Source organism: Rhizophagus irregularis, chromosome 18 (genome assembly GCF_026210795.1).
Source record: "Rhizophagus irregularis chromosome 18, complete sequence".
Classification (NCBI taxonomy): Eukaryota; Fungi; Glomeromycota; class Glomeromycetes; order Glomerales; family Glomeraceae; genus Rhizophagus; species Rhizophagus irregularis.
In genome coordinates, this window is record NC_089446.1 from 943087 (window position 1) to 961057 (window position 17971).

Sequence of the window (17971 nt, forward strand, 5' to 3'; positions counted from 1 at the left end):
TCTCATACCTGTCGATTTTCCGCAGCAAACAAACTCTGGTTACAAACCTCAAAACAAAACAAAGAAAAATAAAGAAAAAGGAAAATTAAACAAAGAGAGATAAATAAAGAAAAAATCTTTAAAAAAAACAATATTAGTAATAATCAATCGGCAAAAATCATTTAACATTCTCTAAAATAGTAAGACCAGGGTTATTCCTTACCCCACATGTTTTTGGCAAAAAAAAAAAATAATAATAATTATATAAACACTATTTGCTCTGGTGGTTGGTAAGTGGCCATGGGGTTTACTATGAAATGCTAACATTAACCTTCTTTTTTCGTTCCTACTGCCTTTACTGCCTTATTAAAATGCTAATGTTATTTCTGGGCCCTGTTACAGCAGTTTCTTGAAACAAAAAATTTTTGTTTGTATTGAGATTGACTGTGTGTAGCATGTAATAATACATGTAATACAAATTGTTGTTACATACGATATTTCTACCCAATGACTGGTAAAAATCATAAAACTAGGAACGGGAACAGTTGTTGAGTCAGGAGCGAAGACTAATAATTCCGACCTATCCCATCAACTCAAGCGGGCGGACATTGTGTAAACGAGCGTAGTCCTTCGTTATCGTTATGATTCGGACTAAAATCAAATCAGATTCCTGCCTAAATTTTACAGAGTTATGGTTATCTATAAAATACTTAAAAGTCTAATTTATTAAATTCCAAGATTCTCTTACAATTTTATTTCAATGATGTAGCAATATAATTTAATCAATGGAAATTTTAGATAAATACAAATGACGTGGGAAATGTAATCAAAAATATGTGCCTTTTATCACATCACACAAACTTCAAAGAAAACGTAAATAATTAACAATAAAAATATATTTAATTTTAAAAAATCTATTTGAGTAAAAGATGATGTCCACATATAATTAGATTAATATTTGGAACAACCAACTTTGGATTCAAATAATTTGAAGCAGGTTTGTGATAAACAACAAATCTATTAATCTAAGAATATTTCTTGATCAAATCGAATTTAACCATCAAAGTTAAATTTAAAAGTAGTTTTATAACTTTGACCAGACTGTTTGTTCTTTGCAGTAGCAATAATTTCCATTTTCCCAAAAGTTATTCCTAATAATACACTTCTGCCAATTCCTGAACCAGGCAAATCGACAATAAAATTTCCTAGAAGTTTCATACCAGGATCATCACAATATGTCCCATCATACTCTTCTGTATAATATAATCCAAAAAGCATATCTTTTTGCTCCGAAAAAATTGGTGTACGAGTGCTAGTTATTTCTTGATTAATATCCATTTTAGTACCACGTGTAGCTAAACAATCAAATTTTTCTATACGGTCACCGTAGACTTTTCTATGTATCGGATCTCCTTCTTTCTAAATAAAGTTAATATTTGACTTTTTTAATAATAAAGTTTTACGAAGTAAAACTTAATTATATTAAAAAAAAAACATACCCATTTAGGTATAACTTTAATTCCGTAAGTATATTTAAGAACTCTTGAAGAAATAACACATTTCATATTGTCATCATTTCCTACATTATTCAAATCATTTAATTTTATAGATAATCCGTAAATTGCTGCTCCACGTGAAATTGCTGCCGTAGGTTGAGTAGGTACTGAAATAAAATTAACTTGACTACTGAACTTTTGTTTGATTTTCTTTTGTAAATATTTTGATTCACTAAATCCTCCAACTAAGAACATTGCAGAACAAGTTTCATGTGCATTATCCAGTTGAGTTTTTATTAATTGAAGAATTTTTTGGATAACAGGTTTAAATATTGATTCCATAATTTCAAAATCAATTTCAATTATCCATTCATCATTATCCAAAGTTTTCCTGATATCATCATCAATAACATATTGTTGTTCTAAGATTGGAACCGTTTCTCGAATGTCTAATTCATATAGAAAGTCTGGATCATCCCCTGTAAAAGGAATTTTACCATCATTACAAAATTGTTGTATCAAATATTGCATTTGTCCATAGTTATTGTCTCTAAGCAAATCCATAGGTTCATCTCCAAGTATTTTTCGTAAATATTTAATAAACTCGACATCAACAAAAGTACTTCCACAAAAATCGCCAGATCTTTCAGTTATTTCACCTAATTGATTATGACTTACTAATTTACGAGTTGTTAAATCTACTGTACCGCCACCACAATCAACTATCATGAAATTAGCTGTTGTATAAATTATTTATAAACAAATTAGTCGATATTTATTAGTAAAATAAAGCAAATTAATAAACATACTTCCTGGTTGTGCGAGATTCTGTCCTTCAAGATTTTTCATGCAATATATCGCAGCAGCCTCAGCTAGTTATAAATTTTTAAGTTAAAAATTTAAAAGGTATATACATAATTTATATACAAACTGTAAAGATTCTTACGTTCTGTAGTAAATTGTAAATTTGTTGAATATTTTTCTTTAATCAATCCTGCATCAAATGCACATATTCTCATAATTGCTTTCGCCTTATCAGAAAATTCTGCAGGAACAGTAATAATCAAAAGAACGTTTTCAAAGTAATCAATGTTTGGCCAACGTGTGTCGATAATTTCTTTAATTACCTTGAATATTTTTCAATATACAACATAATAGCAGAATTATCAGTTAGAATTTTTAAAAAGGGTTTGAACATACAAAGTTTAAAAGATTGCTAAAATTATGCAAAAAATTATACCTTTCCGATTTCTCTAAGATAATCGGTAATAGCTTTTTTGTATTCAACTGGTAGTTTTGGTTTAAGTTCTTCTAATAAATCGCCCAAATGTAATTTAAACAATTCAACGGGTTTATCATTTTCACTATTTTTTTGTCTTCTTGTTCTACTACGACCTTGCTTTTTAACTAGAGCTGGTGCACCCCAAAGTTTTACATTATCATATTCATCGTCATATTGAAGAACCGTATTTGTTTTTAATTGACCTACGTTGCCGTTCCAAATATCATTTGAACATATATTGACTTCATCGCTAACATGGCAATATGCAAATCCAGAGTAGGTTGTTCCAAAGTCTAATCCAACTACAACGCGGATATTATTTTCTTCGAATCCTAATAATTTACTGCCTTGTTTAAGAAATTTATCATCTTAAAATGTAAAAAAATAATTTCTATCGTCAAAATTAATAATGATATAATAAAATGTTCCACTCAATATACATACATATGTTAATAGGAAAAAAACTATCCATGTTTCAATAAAATTTAGCATGAATATTGGGTTGGTTATTTATATAAACACATTTAAATGGATTACATGAATAAGGAAATTAAACAAAGACTATACATATGTTGTAGCGCACATTGTGCGACAAATGGGAGTGAATGCTGGAAAAAGGGACCAAATTAAAAAAAAAGTTTCCAAGTAAAATAAATGTAAATCTGATCATCCGATCCAGAATATTTATTATTTAAAAAAAATTTTTGTCAATTTGTGCCACATACAGTTTTTTACAAAAATCTTCTTTTTCAAAAAAAAAAACCTTAATAAACTTATGTTCAAAACCTTAAAATTATATATAGAGGTGTAATTTTGCCTGCTCTGCAAATTTACTTAGAACGACAAACGGGGTTTTGGCTGAAAAATTTGACTTAAACTCGATTTTTTAAAAAATGCGCCACATACTTTAAACAATATTTTCGGCGTAGCTTGCCACACATTTAGGACGTGCGAAAAAATAACGACGAGTCAATAATGTCCACCTTTACCTTTGTTTCACAACACAGAAATTCTAGTTGATTATAAAAAGGCTATTAATGATTACCTTAGAGAATCGGCAAGGTGCAATCTTTGTATGATTTATTTCTTGACTTTAATGATTTTAAACTTGAGTTTTTCACCGGATTATCCTATGAATACTAATACAGTATAGGATAACCCGTTTGGAAATTTCAATTCTGGATAACCTATTACAGCTGATTTCATAATATACGGGGACACCTAGTCACATACCGAGACAACTCGGTACATTTGATAAAACTCGGTAAAGTTCAAGGTAAAAACTATATTGTTAGAATCAGAACACTAGTCCAAGCACTAGTGTTTCGGGCGAAACCGAAACTTAGACTCCCGGCGAAACTTCTGGAGCCTGGAGAAACTAGTTTCGCCACTAAGAGCAAAATCTGAAACTGGCGAAACTTCCGAAACTTTCCGAAACTGGACGAACTTGCAAAACATTTTTTTTATCAGTTATTACATTTTATGATAAAAATTATTAATAAATCGCAACTTTTACAATTTACATCGTATCAACTATTTCATCAACTTCATGGAATATCATTATCTTCATTTTCATTCATAGGTTCATCCACTTTCATCATTTTCACTCTCTATAATAATCTATACTTAATTCAAATCTTGTGCTGAGCCTTTCTCCAAAAGTAATTACAGCATGCGCAAGTTGCTTCGTAATGGCCTTCTGATACTTTTGTACCTTTGAATAGTATGACCTTATTCTAAGGACTTGGCTTGACCGCGCCAGCACTTTTTCTTTTTTTTCGGTGTAGTTATAAGAGTTGCATCTGGGGAAGGGTTAGAAAAGGTAAAATCTTGTGTAAACATAATTAAAAAAAGTAAAAGTTGATTTTTATTGTTTTAAATGAAAGAGAAAAATAGGATAAAGGTTTATTTGCAATTAAACGCGTTGTATATACAGTCAGACCTCCATAATTGCACACCCCTTGGGACCATATGCATAATTTTCAAAATAGTGCATTTAAAGAGGGTGTGCATTTATAGAGGTAAAATAATTAGAGATCATATAAGCTTGGGACCAAACCAGAGGGTGCATTTAGAGAGGGTATACATAGTGGGTGCAATTATGGAGAGTGCAATTATAGAGGTCTGACTGTAATACGAAAGATCTTTTGTGAGAAGAATGTATAAATTTAGCCACCAATTAAAAATCATGCACGTAACAATTTAGTTTCGCCAAGTTTAGTTTATGCATTTTCGAAATGGCCGAAACCTAAACTAAAAATTGGCGAAATGTTTTGCCAATTGCAAAACAGGTTTCGCCCGAAACATTACCGAGGTGTAATTTTTATTTTATTCTGAGTTATACCGAATCTTACCGAGTTTCTCACGGCACGGAGTAAAGGGTCATCCGTAGTGCCTCGACCCGTATCCGGATCAATCCGGATTGATCCGGATTTTTTTTTTTCGGATATCCGGATTTTCACGGTTTTCATCCGGATTATAAACCGGATGAAAAATATCCGGTTTGACCCGGAATCCGGATGAAATTTTTATTATTTTTTTTTTTATTAATAATAATAATTTTGCTGATCCATAAAGATCTATATCTAAATGATATTATGGCTAATTATTTTTGCGCCTAATACCAATTTTTTTATTAAAATTTATTAAATTTATATTTGTTATATTAAACTTTTTAATACAGTAAGTTTAAGAAGATTTTTCAATTATAATTTATTTATTGAAGTTTGTATCAGATTTGTTTATTCAAATTTATACATTAACAAATAACAAATAATTTTAGATTTCACATTCAAATGTTCAAAAGAAAAAAAAACTTTATATTATTTTTGTTATAACAAAATAATAATTATTATTTTAAATGAAAAATTGTTCAATATTATAAATTTATATAATTATAACAACTTTTTTTAAAAATTAAAACTAGTGTTATATAATTTGATTCAAATGATTCTTTAATTTTTGAAAGAAGAAACAAATCCTTAAAAAATTGCCTTACTAACCCAACACATCTATTTATAGTAATCTTTAGCTGTATATAAAAATATCTTGTTTAAAATTTCATAATTAGTTAATTTACAAAGAAATGTTAAACAATAGTCTGAGACAATGCTGAAATAATATGAAATTGTTTTAAAGAAAAGTATTTAATGAAATTGGAATTATGTAAATTTCGTGGTCTTGGATAATTTTGGCCAAATTTGTAATTCTGGCCGAAATTAACATCACGTGACACCGGGAAAATAGTTTAGCCACCGGGCAAAAAATTTTTTATCGGCTAAGCATAGTGGCATGAAAATTTAATGTTACACAATTTGTAATTCTGGCCGGCGTTATGAATTCTGGCCAGAATTATTGCCGATCATTTGTAAATCCAATCCGGTTTCCGGTTTCTATCCGGATTATCTGATCCGGATTCAAAATCCGGGTCAATCCGGATATAATCCGGATTTTTTTTTTGTGTAATCCGGATGACGGTTTTCATCCGGGTCGAAGCACTAGTCATCCGAAATATATAGGTTTATAGTGAGTGACAGTGTGTAAAATTCATGTGCACAATGTGCACATGTGCACATTTTAATTTTTATGTGCACAATTTTTAAAATTTAATTTGCACTATTGTGCACAAAATTTCTTAAAGAAAATATTAATAAAATTAATAAAAATGTGCACTATTGTGCACAAAAATTTTTTGATTGTACACAAAAAAAAATGCTTTATGTGCACATGTGCACATATAATTTTTATCAGATCTTATACACTGGACTTTATACCAAAAATTAATTGACAATCCGGACAATAGGTTATCCGGATTCAATCCTAGGATATTATCCAATTTGAGGAAAACTCTAATTAAAAGATTGTTGCTAATAAATATGGTAGAGAAAGTTAAGAGGAGAATTATTGGACAATTAATATTGATTTTGCAATTGTGAAATCAATACTTGAACCTTTATCCAACGAATTCTTAAATTGATAAAGTTCAATTACGTAATTTTCATGAAACTTGTTCTGTAATTAAACAGAACTAAATTTCAACATATAATACTTATTTCGGTTCCACGGCAGCAATTTCACGTGGAGCTACAATGTATAGATTGCCTATAAGAAATTTAAATAATATAGGAATAATAAGAGTGTGATGATTTCCCCAAGGATTCTTAAATACTTATGGATGTGATGGAGATCCAATTGATCCAATTGACAGAAGTATTCGGGGGTTTATTGCTAAATTAAAATATTTGGCTAAACGATCAAGAAGTTACGGTACTCATGTACCGATATTTGAAGATCACACTCGAGTGCGCCTTTAGATCTTATTGTTGATTTTCCTGGCGAAGGCTTTACTAGACGTATATTATTTTGAAGAAATGGAAATTATCATAACATCAAGAGATAACAAACAGGTCAAAGTTACTCTGTAAAAAATTTTATCCGTAATTCCTGGAAAAATAACTAAAAATCCAAGCAATTGGATAATTTCTATGTTTTGAGGCTAATGATTTTTTTTAAAACTACTTTTAACTTTAACTTGGATGAATAATATAAAGTTAAATTTCGTTTCAATAATTTATGTACAGTATAATATTTAATAAATAATTTATGATTTATCTCATATATGAGTTGTAACCACTGCTAATAGGATTAGTATGATTAAGTATTCGCAATAAGTATTAAGTAGAGATATAAAAAATGTCAAATTGTGATTTTTTACTTGAATAAAAATAAATAAAAATAAACTTTCAATTCTCATTTTCTACTAGTTTTTACGTACTGACCTAAAGACACCGGCTTTTCTAAGTGTAATCCCCTTGGAATCATAGTAAAAAAATAGCAGAATGTGCACTTAGAGAAGATATACATTTATAAAGAGTAAATTATTAAGAGCTCTTATAAATTGTGATTAGACTTATTACCGTGACTTAGGGAGAATTTACAGTACTTAACAGTGCCACATATAGAGGGTGCACTTATGGATGTGTTACTGTAAAATGTTAGTCAAAAACTTTTTTAACCAATTGCGTATGATTTTACGTAGATTAATTAATACATTGATTTAAGAAAATCTCTTATTCATAAGTTTGAGACAAACGTTGAATAACGTTAGATTGATTTATTTAACTAGAGCCATTTATTAATAATGACCCATTTCACACAAAGTGCAAATCATGAAAATTGGTTCATTAACATCACGATGTCCTTTTGAAGCAGCGATTTGCGACTCGGATTGAACTGCGTGTTCGGTTCTTACTTGTAGATAAAGAAAATGATGAAAGCATGAAAGTATTTGACGATCCAAACGGCTCTTAGAAACCATTTTCCTTACGTGATAATTATTAAATAGATTTTATTATTTACAGTACAATAGTTACGATAAAAAATAACGCAACCAAAGGATAATCTACTTTCTTGAATCAATAAATGACATCTAAAAATTTTTAACATGACGTATCTAATTACATAGTGCAAGTCTGTTCTGTATCTTTGAAATAAGGGCTGGTTTTTGAATATATGAATTCAGTTGTATAAATGCAGCATCCTATAAAGCCTTATTTCATTATTCGTTAAAATCCAATTTTGTCCATCTTCGAAGGAACTTATTCTTTCTCTATTCGATCAAAGTAATCAAAAAGATCACACGACTATACTTTTGAATAGAAAGTAAACCAGGTATCTTGAACTTTATCACCTGGAAAGTCTTTTTAGTTTTTTTTTCATTCATCCGCTTGTATGAATTACGCACAGAAATAGAGAGTGCTGTATGGGTTAAGTATCCCCGGAAAATTATGGATGATCTAAATAATTCTGTAACTCGATTAATCATAATATAAAAATATACTCTTTATTTAATTAAACGTATAATAAATCTGATTCAAAAGTTGCTTCATCATAAATTTCTCCATTTCGCTTATCCCTTGCAGTTGCTTTAATTCTATCCTGTCTAATCTAGCATCTAGTCTGACAAGGTTCTTTAATTCTTCTGTTGTACTAATAACATACTGGACCCTTTTGGAGTTATTAATTGCTATAGAACCTCTGAGTCTGTAAATCCCTGTTGGTCTTGCATTTTTAGCTCAGGACGATGGATCTAAGTAAACACCTGTTTTACCTAGTTTTCTACCTAGAAGCCCAGAGGCCATAGAAGCTAGGAGGGTAGAACAATAATAGCAGGGTACATTGTCTTTTGCAATATTTTAGTAAAATCAATAAGAATTCTACAGATGATAATATCAAGATGTGTTTATACGTAAAGCTCCTCATTGCAATATTTCCAGAATCATCTGTTGTATAATAAGTAGTTTGGCTAGACAAAATAATTCTTTAACATACTCTACTCTAGAGTAATCGATTCGCCATTTTTCTTATCTTTACATGCAACCTAAATAAAAAATATATTTTACATAGTATGTCAGATCAAAAAAAAAACAAAATAAAATAAAATCTTTGTGCAAAGAATAAAATCGAACAAATTACACGTACCAAACTTTGGCAAACTTCAATACCATAAATTCATTAAAAACATGTTATTATATAATTTCAACGTTTAATCCATATGTTATAACACCTCTAACAACTGCTACTGTTGGCAAATCCGGTACAGCAATAATCAAAATTTGATCTATAAAGTCTTCTTTTACTCTACTCAAAAGGTAAGGTGCCTCACTAAATTTACCTACTAAAATATTGCAGAACATCGTTACAAAGCATCCCTTAATTGACTATCAATTAATTTTATAATCCTATTCATAACTGAACCGAACATTACTTTCACTGATGTACAGTAAAATCGAGTTTTACGATCCATCCAGCTTCTTCCATCTTTTGCCTAAATTCTCCCGTAACATATTGAAATCAGGACAATGCACACGTAAATTAATCTTAACTTTCAGGATTTCCGTTAAATTTAAATTTAACCCTGATGCAAAAAAAGTCGTCGAATCAAATTCTGTATTTTTTGATATTTATATCGTTTTAATTTTCTTAATGTTTGAAATCCGACTTTACGTCCAAGACAATTGTAAAATTCTATCAACCAACGTGCTACAACATAGATCGCCGACACGTTTAGTAATTTGTTGTTCTGAAGAAGTTTACGCGACATAATATCGACTGCGTCATCCCCACAATCTGCATCCAGGAAAGTATCTTTTCTTAAAAAGAAAGTACATAATGATAAGTAACCTATAAGAAATAACTTTTTTCTTTTAAAAAAAAAAAAATTATTACCTCCAGAATAAAGATTATGATTCTTGACAACACTTAGACAATGCAAAGCGCTTTAACAAAGAGAAAATTAGTTCAATGCTATTTCGATGACATTAAAACAATTAATTATTATACGCACGTTCAGTAGTAAACTCGAGATTGGCAGAGTTTAATGTAGTTAAGAGACCAGCCTTATGCACATTCGCACATGACTTTTGTATAATGATGTGGCTTCAAATCGATATGAGTAATTATTTTTTACAAAATTAATAATGTCCTGTCATGTACTGTACGATGTACCCGATCAGCAAGAATGGTTAGAATAAATCCAACTTGTTGCGGAAATCTAATTGTCGGTCACCTTTTTCTAGTATACTTTTAATTAAAGATATTTGAGTTAAATAATCTTTGATTGCTTCATATCGATATAATGTAATTGCGGAGGTATCCAAGGTTTTTGATTTTTTCTTAAATAAGATAGATGTAATTTAAAAATAATTTAATTGGACGAGTTCTTGTTTCTTCTAAATCATTATCAGGTTCTTTAATAACACTTATAATTTTTTGAGCAGAAGCTTCATTATATTTAAAAGTATTGTAGGAATTTTTAAACACCTGGCCTTTTAATAAATATTAATTTAACTTACCAAGTATGGTTTATTTCGGATTTTCTTTGCGCACATAGGCAGGTTCGTTCCAAAAATTTTTAGCAACAAGAATTTTAATATCTTGTTAGGATCATTATTTCGAAAGAAAATAATTTTGAATTTTTGACGGCATATATATGAAACATTGTCGCACAAACATACCATAGGTTCATAGTCACATGACATAAATCGTGATTCTTTTTAATTTTAAAATATGAAATTTGTTAAATATGACTATTCTGAGCGCCTTTATAAAAAAAACAAGAAATTGACCAAAACAGCCACAGGACACACAATTCCACCATGTTCAAGATTTCTCCCCCACTTGATATTCTCTTGGAATATGGAAGAAAATAGACTATCAAAATTCAAATTATGCGTGTAAAATCCAGTAATCCATGATTAATAATTACAATAATTAATTACAATTCAAATCATTCATATTAAATATTATATAGAAATCTTATTTATAAATTTTCGGAATGATTCGCCTCATTTTACTTGGCTTGTCAATTTAAACCAGCAATATTGAACTATTTTGATAATCCAAGATAATAATTTATACTATGTTACGGTTTGAATAGGATAATAGAGGTGACTAACATTTAATGTCAAAATATATAATAGTTATTGCATCAGTCAGACAAGAATCACAAGATCATGCTGACACGTTTAATAATGTATAATTAGGTGTTTATACTGAATTTAGTATTAAAAGATTAATTTGTAACCTATATGATTGCAAATAAATTGATATTTAGCCATTGAGCTTGTTCTTCATGCAAATTCATACGCTTTTATAATAAAACTCGCATGTGACTTCAAAAAGTGACTTTATCTGCTAATACTCTATTTTTGCATGCAACTTATATTCAACATACTCGGCTTTTCCATGTTTTTTCCTGCTAATATACAAAATTTTATACTTTTTTACATTCAACTTTTATTATAATTAGCCGAATCCTGTCCAAATATTAATAATGAATAGTTGAACAAAATTGGGATACATTTTTTTCTAATAACAAGTTAACTAAGAAATGACAGTTACGCTAGGATAGTAGCCGCAGATCACCTAAAAGATAAATTATTTTCAATATGTTTTTTTTTAAAAAAAAAAAAATTAGTAATTGATTAATACTAATGTGAAAAGTCATTTAATAATTTGCAGCAACACTTCCATAGTGCACGTGTGCACCCTCTATAAGTGCACGTACTATGTAAATTCTCCCCCAAGAGCACGGTAGGCTTGATTACAACTTATAAGGGCTCTTAATATTTTACTCCCCACCCTCTCTCTAAGTGCATATTTTGCTATTTTTTTACAAGAGGGTGAGAGTTAGGTACGGTAAATTATTAGAAAGCGAGAATTGAAAGTAGAAAAAAGAGAGAATAATATGTAACCATTTTATTTTATTTATTATAGGTCATACAAAACGCGCGATTGTACCAAGAGACGATTTCTTCTGTTCCTTAATTCTAGTTCTTTCCTTTGATCCTTACTTTCTCAGAGAAAATAGACGACCAGAAGCCACGTGACAATTAAAGTAACTTACAGCAACAAGTGAAAATATAATGGGTTCAGTATTTGTGTTTTACGAGGGTTATAATATTTAGACTGTATTCAAAAAGGATAATTTTTATAGCTATATAGTAACTCAATCTTTATTTTTTAACCTTTATGAGTTATAACCTATGGAAGTTATTACGAAATTTATAGATGGATATTAATATTTTAATTTACCTTTTTTTTCAAGTAAAAATCACAATTTGGCTTTTCTTATATCTAACATTATAACTTTTTTTTTGTATAGAAAGTAGAAACAATTTCAGTTGATATAGAAAAAAATTTACATTAAACCATTAAACAAACAATTTAAGAAGTTCATTTATAATGTATTTAAAAAGAATTTGTTTTTAAAAAACACAATATTCGCATATATTTTATTGATAAGTCATCAATTAGTGAATAATCAAATACATTCAGAGGGGGTTATTTCGTATCTTCTATTCAAAAGTTTTGTCACGTGCCCGTCAGACCGGTTTGTAAAAAATGTTTAAAGTGACGTTAATGGTTTTTACTCTAATTTAACACCAATGTTTTTTGAATCACTTTTTTATCCCATTTTTTTCACTGCAAGTATAAATTTTTAATTTTTAAATCATTCAGAATAGAATGCTAGAGCAATAATGTACTATAAATATACATGCTTCTCAAATATAACCCAAAACTTGTTGCTTCTGGATATGTATTATACAGTACATAAATTATTAAAATGAAATTTGACTTGATATTATTCATCCAAATTAAATTTAAAAGTAGTTCTATAACTTTGTCCTGTTTGTTTATCCCTTGAAGTAGCGATAATTTCCATTTTCCCAAAAGTTAATCCAAATAATATACGTCTATTAAAACCTTCGCCAGGAAGATCAACAATAAGATCTCCTAAAGGCATCACGCCAGGATCATCACAGTATTCCGCATCATACTCTCGAGTATAATATATTTTAGTAATCATATTGTCTTGATTTTCAAATATCGGTACACGATTAACCGTAACTTCTTGATCGATACCCATTGTAGTACCACGTTTAGCCAAACGTTTAAATTTAGCAATAAATCCCTCTGGAGTTCTTCTGTCAATTGGATCTCCATGTTCCTGAAGTAAATAAATATTTAGTAAAATACGGTAAATTTTAATTTTTTCATATATAAATAAATATCAATTAAAAACTTACCCATTTCTTCCACATATCACATCCATAAGAATATTTAAGAATCCTTGAAGAAATAACTCTCCTATTATTTCCTATATTATTTAAATTTGAACTTATGGATAATCCATACATTGTAGCTCCACGTGAAATTGCTGCCGTGGGTAGAACTGGAACCGAAATAAGTTTTACTATATGTTGAAATTCCTGTTTAATTCTTTTTTGTAAATATTTTGATTCACTAAAACCTCCAACTAAGAACATTGCAGAACAAGGTTCTTGAGAATTACGTAATTGACCTTTTATCAATTTAAGGATTCTTTGGATAACAGGTTCAAATATTGATTTCACTGTTGCAAAATCAATATCAATTGTCCAATCATTCTCTTCTAAACCTTCTCTAACATGATTATTAGTGACATAATCTTTTAATATCGGAATCGTTTCATCAATATCCAAAGTATAACAATAATCCCGATCCTCTCCTGTAAAATGGAATTTACAATCTTTACAAAATTGTTGAATCAAATATTGTCGTTGTCCAACTATATTATTCTCTAATAAATCCATAGCTTCATTTCCAAGTATTTTTCGTAAATATTTAATAAATTCAACATCAACATAAGTACTTCCACAAAAATCACCAGCTCTTTCGGTTATTTCGCCCAATTGTCCTTCGTTTAATAATTTTCGGGTTGTTACATCTACTGTACCACCCCCACAATCAACTATCATAAAGTTTGCTACAATAACATATCATAGTTAATTCATTAATATTAAGTCAAAAATATATTCGATTTTAACGCTTACTTCCTGGTTGTGCAAGAGCTTGTTCGTTAAGATTCTTTTTCATACAATATATCGCAGCAGCTTCGGCTTAAAAAAAAAGAAGAGAGAAAATGAGAACCTCAAACAACTAGAAATTTTTTTAAGAAAATATATATATATATATATATATATATACAAATTGTTAAAGTTCTTACGTTCTGTGGTAAATTGTAAATTTGTTGAGTATTTTTTTTTAATCAATCCTGCATCAAACGCACATGTCCTCATAATTGCTTTTGCAGTTTCAGAAAATTCTGCAGGAATTGTAATAACTAAAAGAACATTCTCAAAGTAATCAACCATTGGCCAAGCTGTTGCAACAGTTTCTTTAATTATCTTAAAAATTTTGTATAGAAATAATATGTTAGATTTTTTTTTTTTTCAAAAATGATTTTTAAACTTTTTAAAAAAATCATTAAAATTAAATATAAATCATATGAATGTTTTTTTTTAAGATTATACCTTGCAGATTTCTCTAAGATAATCTGTAATAGCCTTTTTATAACAAACTGGAAGTTTTGGTTTATGTTTTTCTGATAAATCGCCTAAATGTAATTTGAACAGTTCTACGGGCTTACTATCTTCTATAATAATACTTCTTCTTTTTTTACGACCTTGCTTTTTAGCTAGGGCTGGAGCTCCCCATAATTTTACTTCATTATAATCGTTATCATATTGGAGAACTGTGTTGGTTTTTACTTGACCTGCTTCTCCACACCACAAAACATTTGAGCATACATTGTCTTCGTCACTAACGTGACAATAAGCGAATCCAGAATAAGTTGTTCCAAAGTCTAATCCAATCACAACGCGGATATCACTCACCTTAAAAAAATGGAAAAAAAATTACAAAAATATACAGTTTAAGGTAATAACAAGTTGATTATCATCACATACTTCGTCTTGTTGAACGCTCATTTTACATTTTTTTTTTTTCCAATAGTTTAAGTTTAGAATGTATGCATGGTTCATTATTTATATTTAATAGAATTTCTATGTCGTGAAACCAAAAGAATATCAATGAAATGGCGGGATTGTCAACATAAATCATTGTTTAACTATGCATCACAATGTATTACGACTGAAAGGTCTTTATTTAACTTCCTATTTAATTATTTCATTTTAAATTCATGTGTATGTACAGCAAGTATAAATAACTAAACCTTTAAATCATGATATTAAAAAACATTATTCATGCTAAAATTATTTTATTTTTATTTTATTTTATTTTATTTTTTTTTTGAAAAATGAGTAGTCCTATTAACAGAAGTATGTATATTGTTGATAAAATACGGTAAATTTAATAAAACATTTTATTAGTAATAATCATTAATTCTTATAAAAATTTTTTTTTTTTTTTTACATTTTTCAATATTTGAAAGATAAAAACAATAAATTATTAAATTCCGAAGAAAATAATATCCGCGTTGTAGTTGGATTAGACTTTGGAACAACTTACACTGGATTTGCATATTGCCATGTTAGTGATGAAGATAATATATGTTCAAATGATAGTTGGAACGGCGATGTAGGTCAATTAAAAACAAATACGGTACTTCAATATGACAATGAATATAATAATGTAAAACTTTGGGGTGCACCAGCTTTAGCTAAAAAAAAAAGTCGTAGAACAAGAAAACAAAAAAATAGCGAAAATAATAAACCCATTGAATTGTTTAAATTACATTTGGGTGATTTATTAGATGAATTTAAACCAAAACTACCAGTTGATTACAAAAAAGCTATTACCGATTATCTTAGAGAAATCGGAAAGGTAATAATTTTTTTTACATAATTTTAGTAATCTTTTGAACTTTAAAAATGTTCAAACCCTTTTTTAAAAAATTCTACATAACCGATAATTCTTCTATTATTATGTTTGTATATGTTAAAAAAAAAAAAATATTCCAGGTAATTAAAGAAACTATCGACACACGTTGGCCAAACATTGATTACTTTGAAAATGTTCTTTTGGTTATTACTGTTCCTGCAGAATTTTCTGATAAGGCGAAAGCAATTATGAGAATATGTGCATTTGATGCAGAATTGATTAAAGAAAAATATTCAAAAAATTTACAATTTACTACAGAACGTAAGAATCTTTACAATTTATATATAAATTATGTATATATCTTTTAATAAATTTTTAATTTTAAATCATTTACATCTAGCCGAGGCGGCTGCGATATATTGTATGAGTAATCTTGAAGGACATGATCTTACACAAGCAGGAAGTATGTTTGTTGCTCTTTTTTTTTGACCGCCTTAAAAAATTATAATTAATTTTTCATATTTTTCATTATATAATTTATTTATTTGATAGCCAATTTTATGATAGTCGACTGTGGTGGGGGTACAGTAGATTTAACAACTCGTAAATTGGTAAAAAATGATCAATTGGCCGAAGTAACCGAAAGAACCGGAGATTTTTGTGGAAGTACTTTTATTGATGTCGAATTTCTTAAATATTTACGAAAAACAATTGGAGATGAACCTATGGATTTACTCAGAGATAATCATTATGAACAAATGCAATATTTAGTACAACAATTTTGTGAAAATGGTAAAATTCCTTTTACAGGAGATGATCCAGACTTTGTATATGAAGTGGATATTCGAGATGCGGCACCAATCTTAGAACAACATGTTATTGATGATGATATCAGGAAAACTTTAGATGATGATGAATGGGTAATTGAAATTGATTTTGAAACAATGAAATCAATATTTGAACCAGTTGTCCAAAAGATTCTTCACTTAATAAAAGTTCAACTGGATGGTAATGCTCAAGAAACTTGTTCTGCAATGTTCTTAGTTGGAGGATTTAGTGAATCAAAATATTTACAAAAAAGAATTAAACAAAAGTTTAGTAGTCAAGTTGATATTATTTCAGTACCTACTCGACCTATAGCAGCAATTTCACGTGGAGCAGCAATTTATGGATTGTCTATAAGATTAAATGATTTGAATAATGTAGAAAATGATGAATGTATTATTTCTTCAAGAGTTCTTAAATATACTTATGGAATTAGCTATTGTACTAAATGGGTAGGTTATTTTAAATATAATAATTTTTTGTCTGAAAATATTTCATTTAATAATCAAACATAACTTTATTTAGAAAGAAGGAGATCCAGAAAATAGAAAAAAGCATGGTGACCTTATTGAAAAATTTCATCGTTTAGCTGAACGTGGTACTAAAACAGATATTAATCGAGAAGTTACAAAATATTTTGCACCAGTTGATTGTTATCAAACACAAGCAAAACATAAATTATATTATACTCAAGCGTATGATGCGGAATACTGTGATGAACATGGAGTGAATCTTTTAGGAGAACTTTGTATTGAACTTCCCGGTTCAGGTCTTGATAGACGGCTAATATTTGGATTAACTTTCGGAAATATGGAAATTACTGCTACTTCAAAAAATGAACGTACTGGACAAAGATGCAATACTACTTTCAAATTTAATTTGGAAGATAAACTTGATTTGGTTCTTAGATGAGTATTACTAACCTTCCGGTACAATTATTTGTGAAATATCATCTTCTACTTGAACAGATTTTTTTAATTAAATTTTTGTTGTTAATTATTTACGCTTTCTTTGAAGACTATTATGTGTAATATGTTAAAAGTCATATATATTATGAGTACATTTCATTTCACACGTTATTTGTATTTATCTAATCGATGAAAGTTTTCATTGATTAAACTATATGTGATATTGTTATATCATCAAAATAAATTCAAACTCTTTATAGTAGAAAAGATTTTAATTAAGCACTGAATTTGAAAGTGTAAGAGAATCATGAAATTTA

The 17971-nt window shown here is 28.8% G+C and overlaps 5 protein-coding genes across 5 annotated transcripts; 1 reads left to right on the forward strand and 4 right to left on the reverse strand.

The window, feature by feature from the left end:
- Positions 1 to 676: 676 nt before the first annotated feature.
- OCT59_009828 (uncharacterized protein) lies at positions 677 to 3229 on the reverse strand (the record flags this gene model as incomplete). The annotated part of the gene is made up of 6 exons (XM_025327498.2): positions 677 to 1398; positions 1479 to 2212; positions 2285 to 2347; positions 2422 to 2602; positions 2716 to 3125; positions 3202 to 3229. The coding sequence occupies 6 exons, from the start codon at positions 3227 to 3229 to the stop codon at positions 1033 to 1035; spliced, it is 1782 nt and encodes a 593-aa protein (XP_025170965.1). The 3' UTR covers positions 677 to 1032.
- A 6055-nt stretch (positions 3230 to 9284) lies between these two features.
- On the reverse strand, positions 9285 to 9576 carry OCT59_009829 (uncharacterized protein; the record flags this gene model as incomplete). Its single annotated transcript, XM_066132635.1, has 2 exons — positions 9285 to 9476; positions 9538 to 9576. The coding sequence occupies 2 exons, from the start codon at positions 9574 to 9576 to the stop codon at positions 9285 to 9287; spliced, it is 231 nt and encodes a 76-aa protein (XP_066000259.1).
- Positions 9577 to 9667: 91 nt separating this feature from the next.
- OCT59_009830 (uncharacterized protein) lies at positions 9668 to 10646 on the reverse strand (the record flags this gene model as incomplete). The annotated part of the gene is made up of 4 exons (XM_066132636.1): positions 9668 to 9903; positions 9985 to 10034; positions 10325 to 10338; positions 10611 to 10646. 4 exons carry the CDS (start codon positions 10644 to 10646, stop codon positions 9668 to 9670), a joined length of 336 nt encoding a protein of 111 aa, XP_066000260.1.
- Positions 10647 to 12801: 2155 nt separating this feature from the next.
- Positions 12802 to 15095, reverse strand: OCT59_009831 (uncharacterized protein). The gene is made up of 6 exons (XM_066132637.1): positions 15048 to 15095; positions 14613 to 14975; positions 14306 to 14486; positions 14133 to 14198; positions 13347 to 14065; positions 12802 to 13267 (listed from the first exon to the last, which is right to left on the reverse strand). The coding sequence occupies exons 1-6, from the start codon at positions 15066 to 15068 to the stop codon at positions 12902 to 12904; spliced, it is 1716 nt and encodes a 571-aa protein (XP_066000261.1). The 5' UTR covers positions 15069 to 15095; the 3' UTR covers positions 12802 to 12901.
- A 302-nt stretch (positions 15096 to 15397) lies between these two features.
- On the forward strand, positions 15398 to 17658 carry OCT59_009832 (uncharacterized protein; the record flags this gene model as incomplete). Its single annotated transcript, XM_066132638.1, has 6 exons — positions 15398 to 15419; positions 15533 to 15924; positions 16062 to 16242; positions 16322 to 16384; positions 16474 to 17198; positions 17272 to 17658. 6 exons carry the CDS (start codon positions 15398 to 15400, stop codon positions 17656 to 17658), a joined length of 1770 nt encoding a protein of 589 aa, XP_066000262.1.
- Between the last annotated feature and the right edge of the window lie 313 nt (positions 17659 to 17971).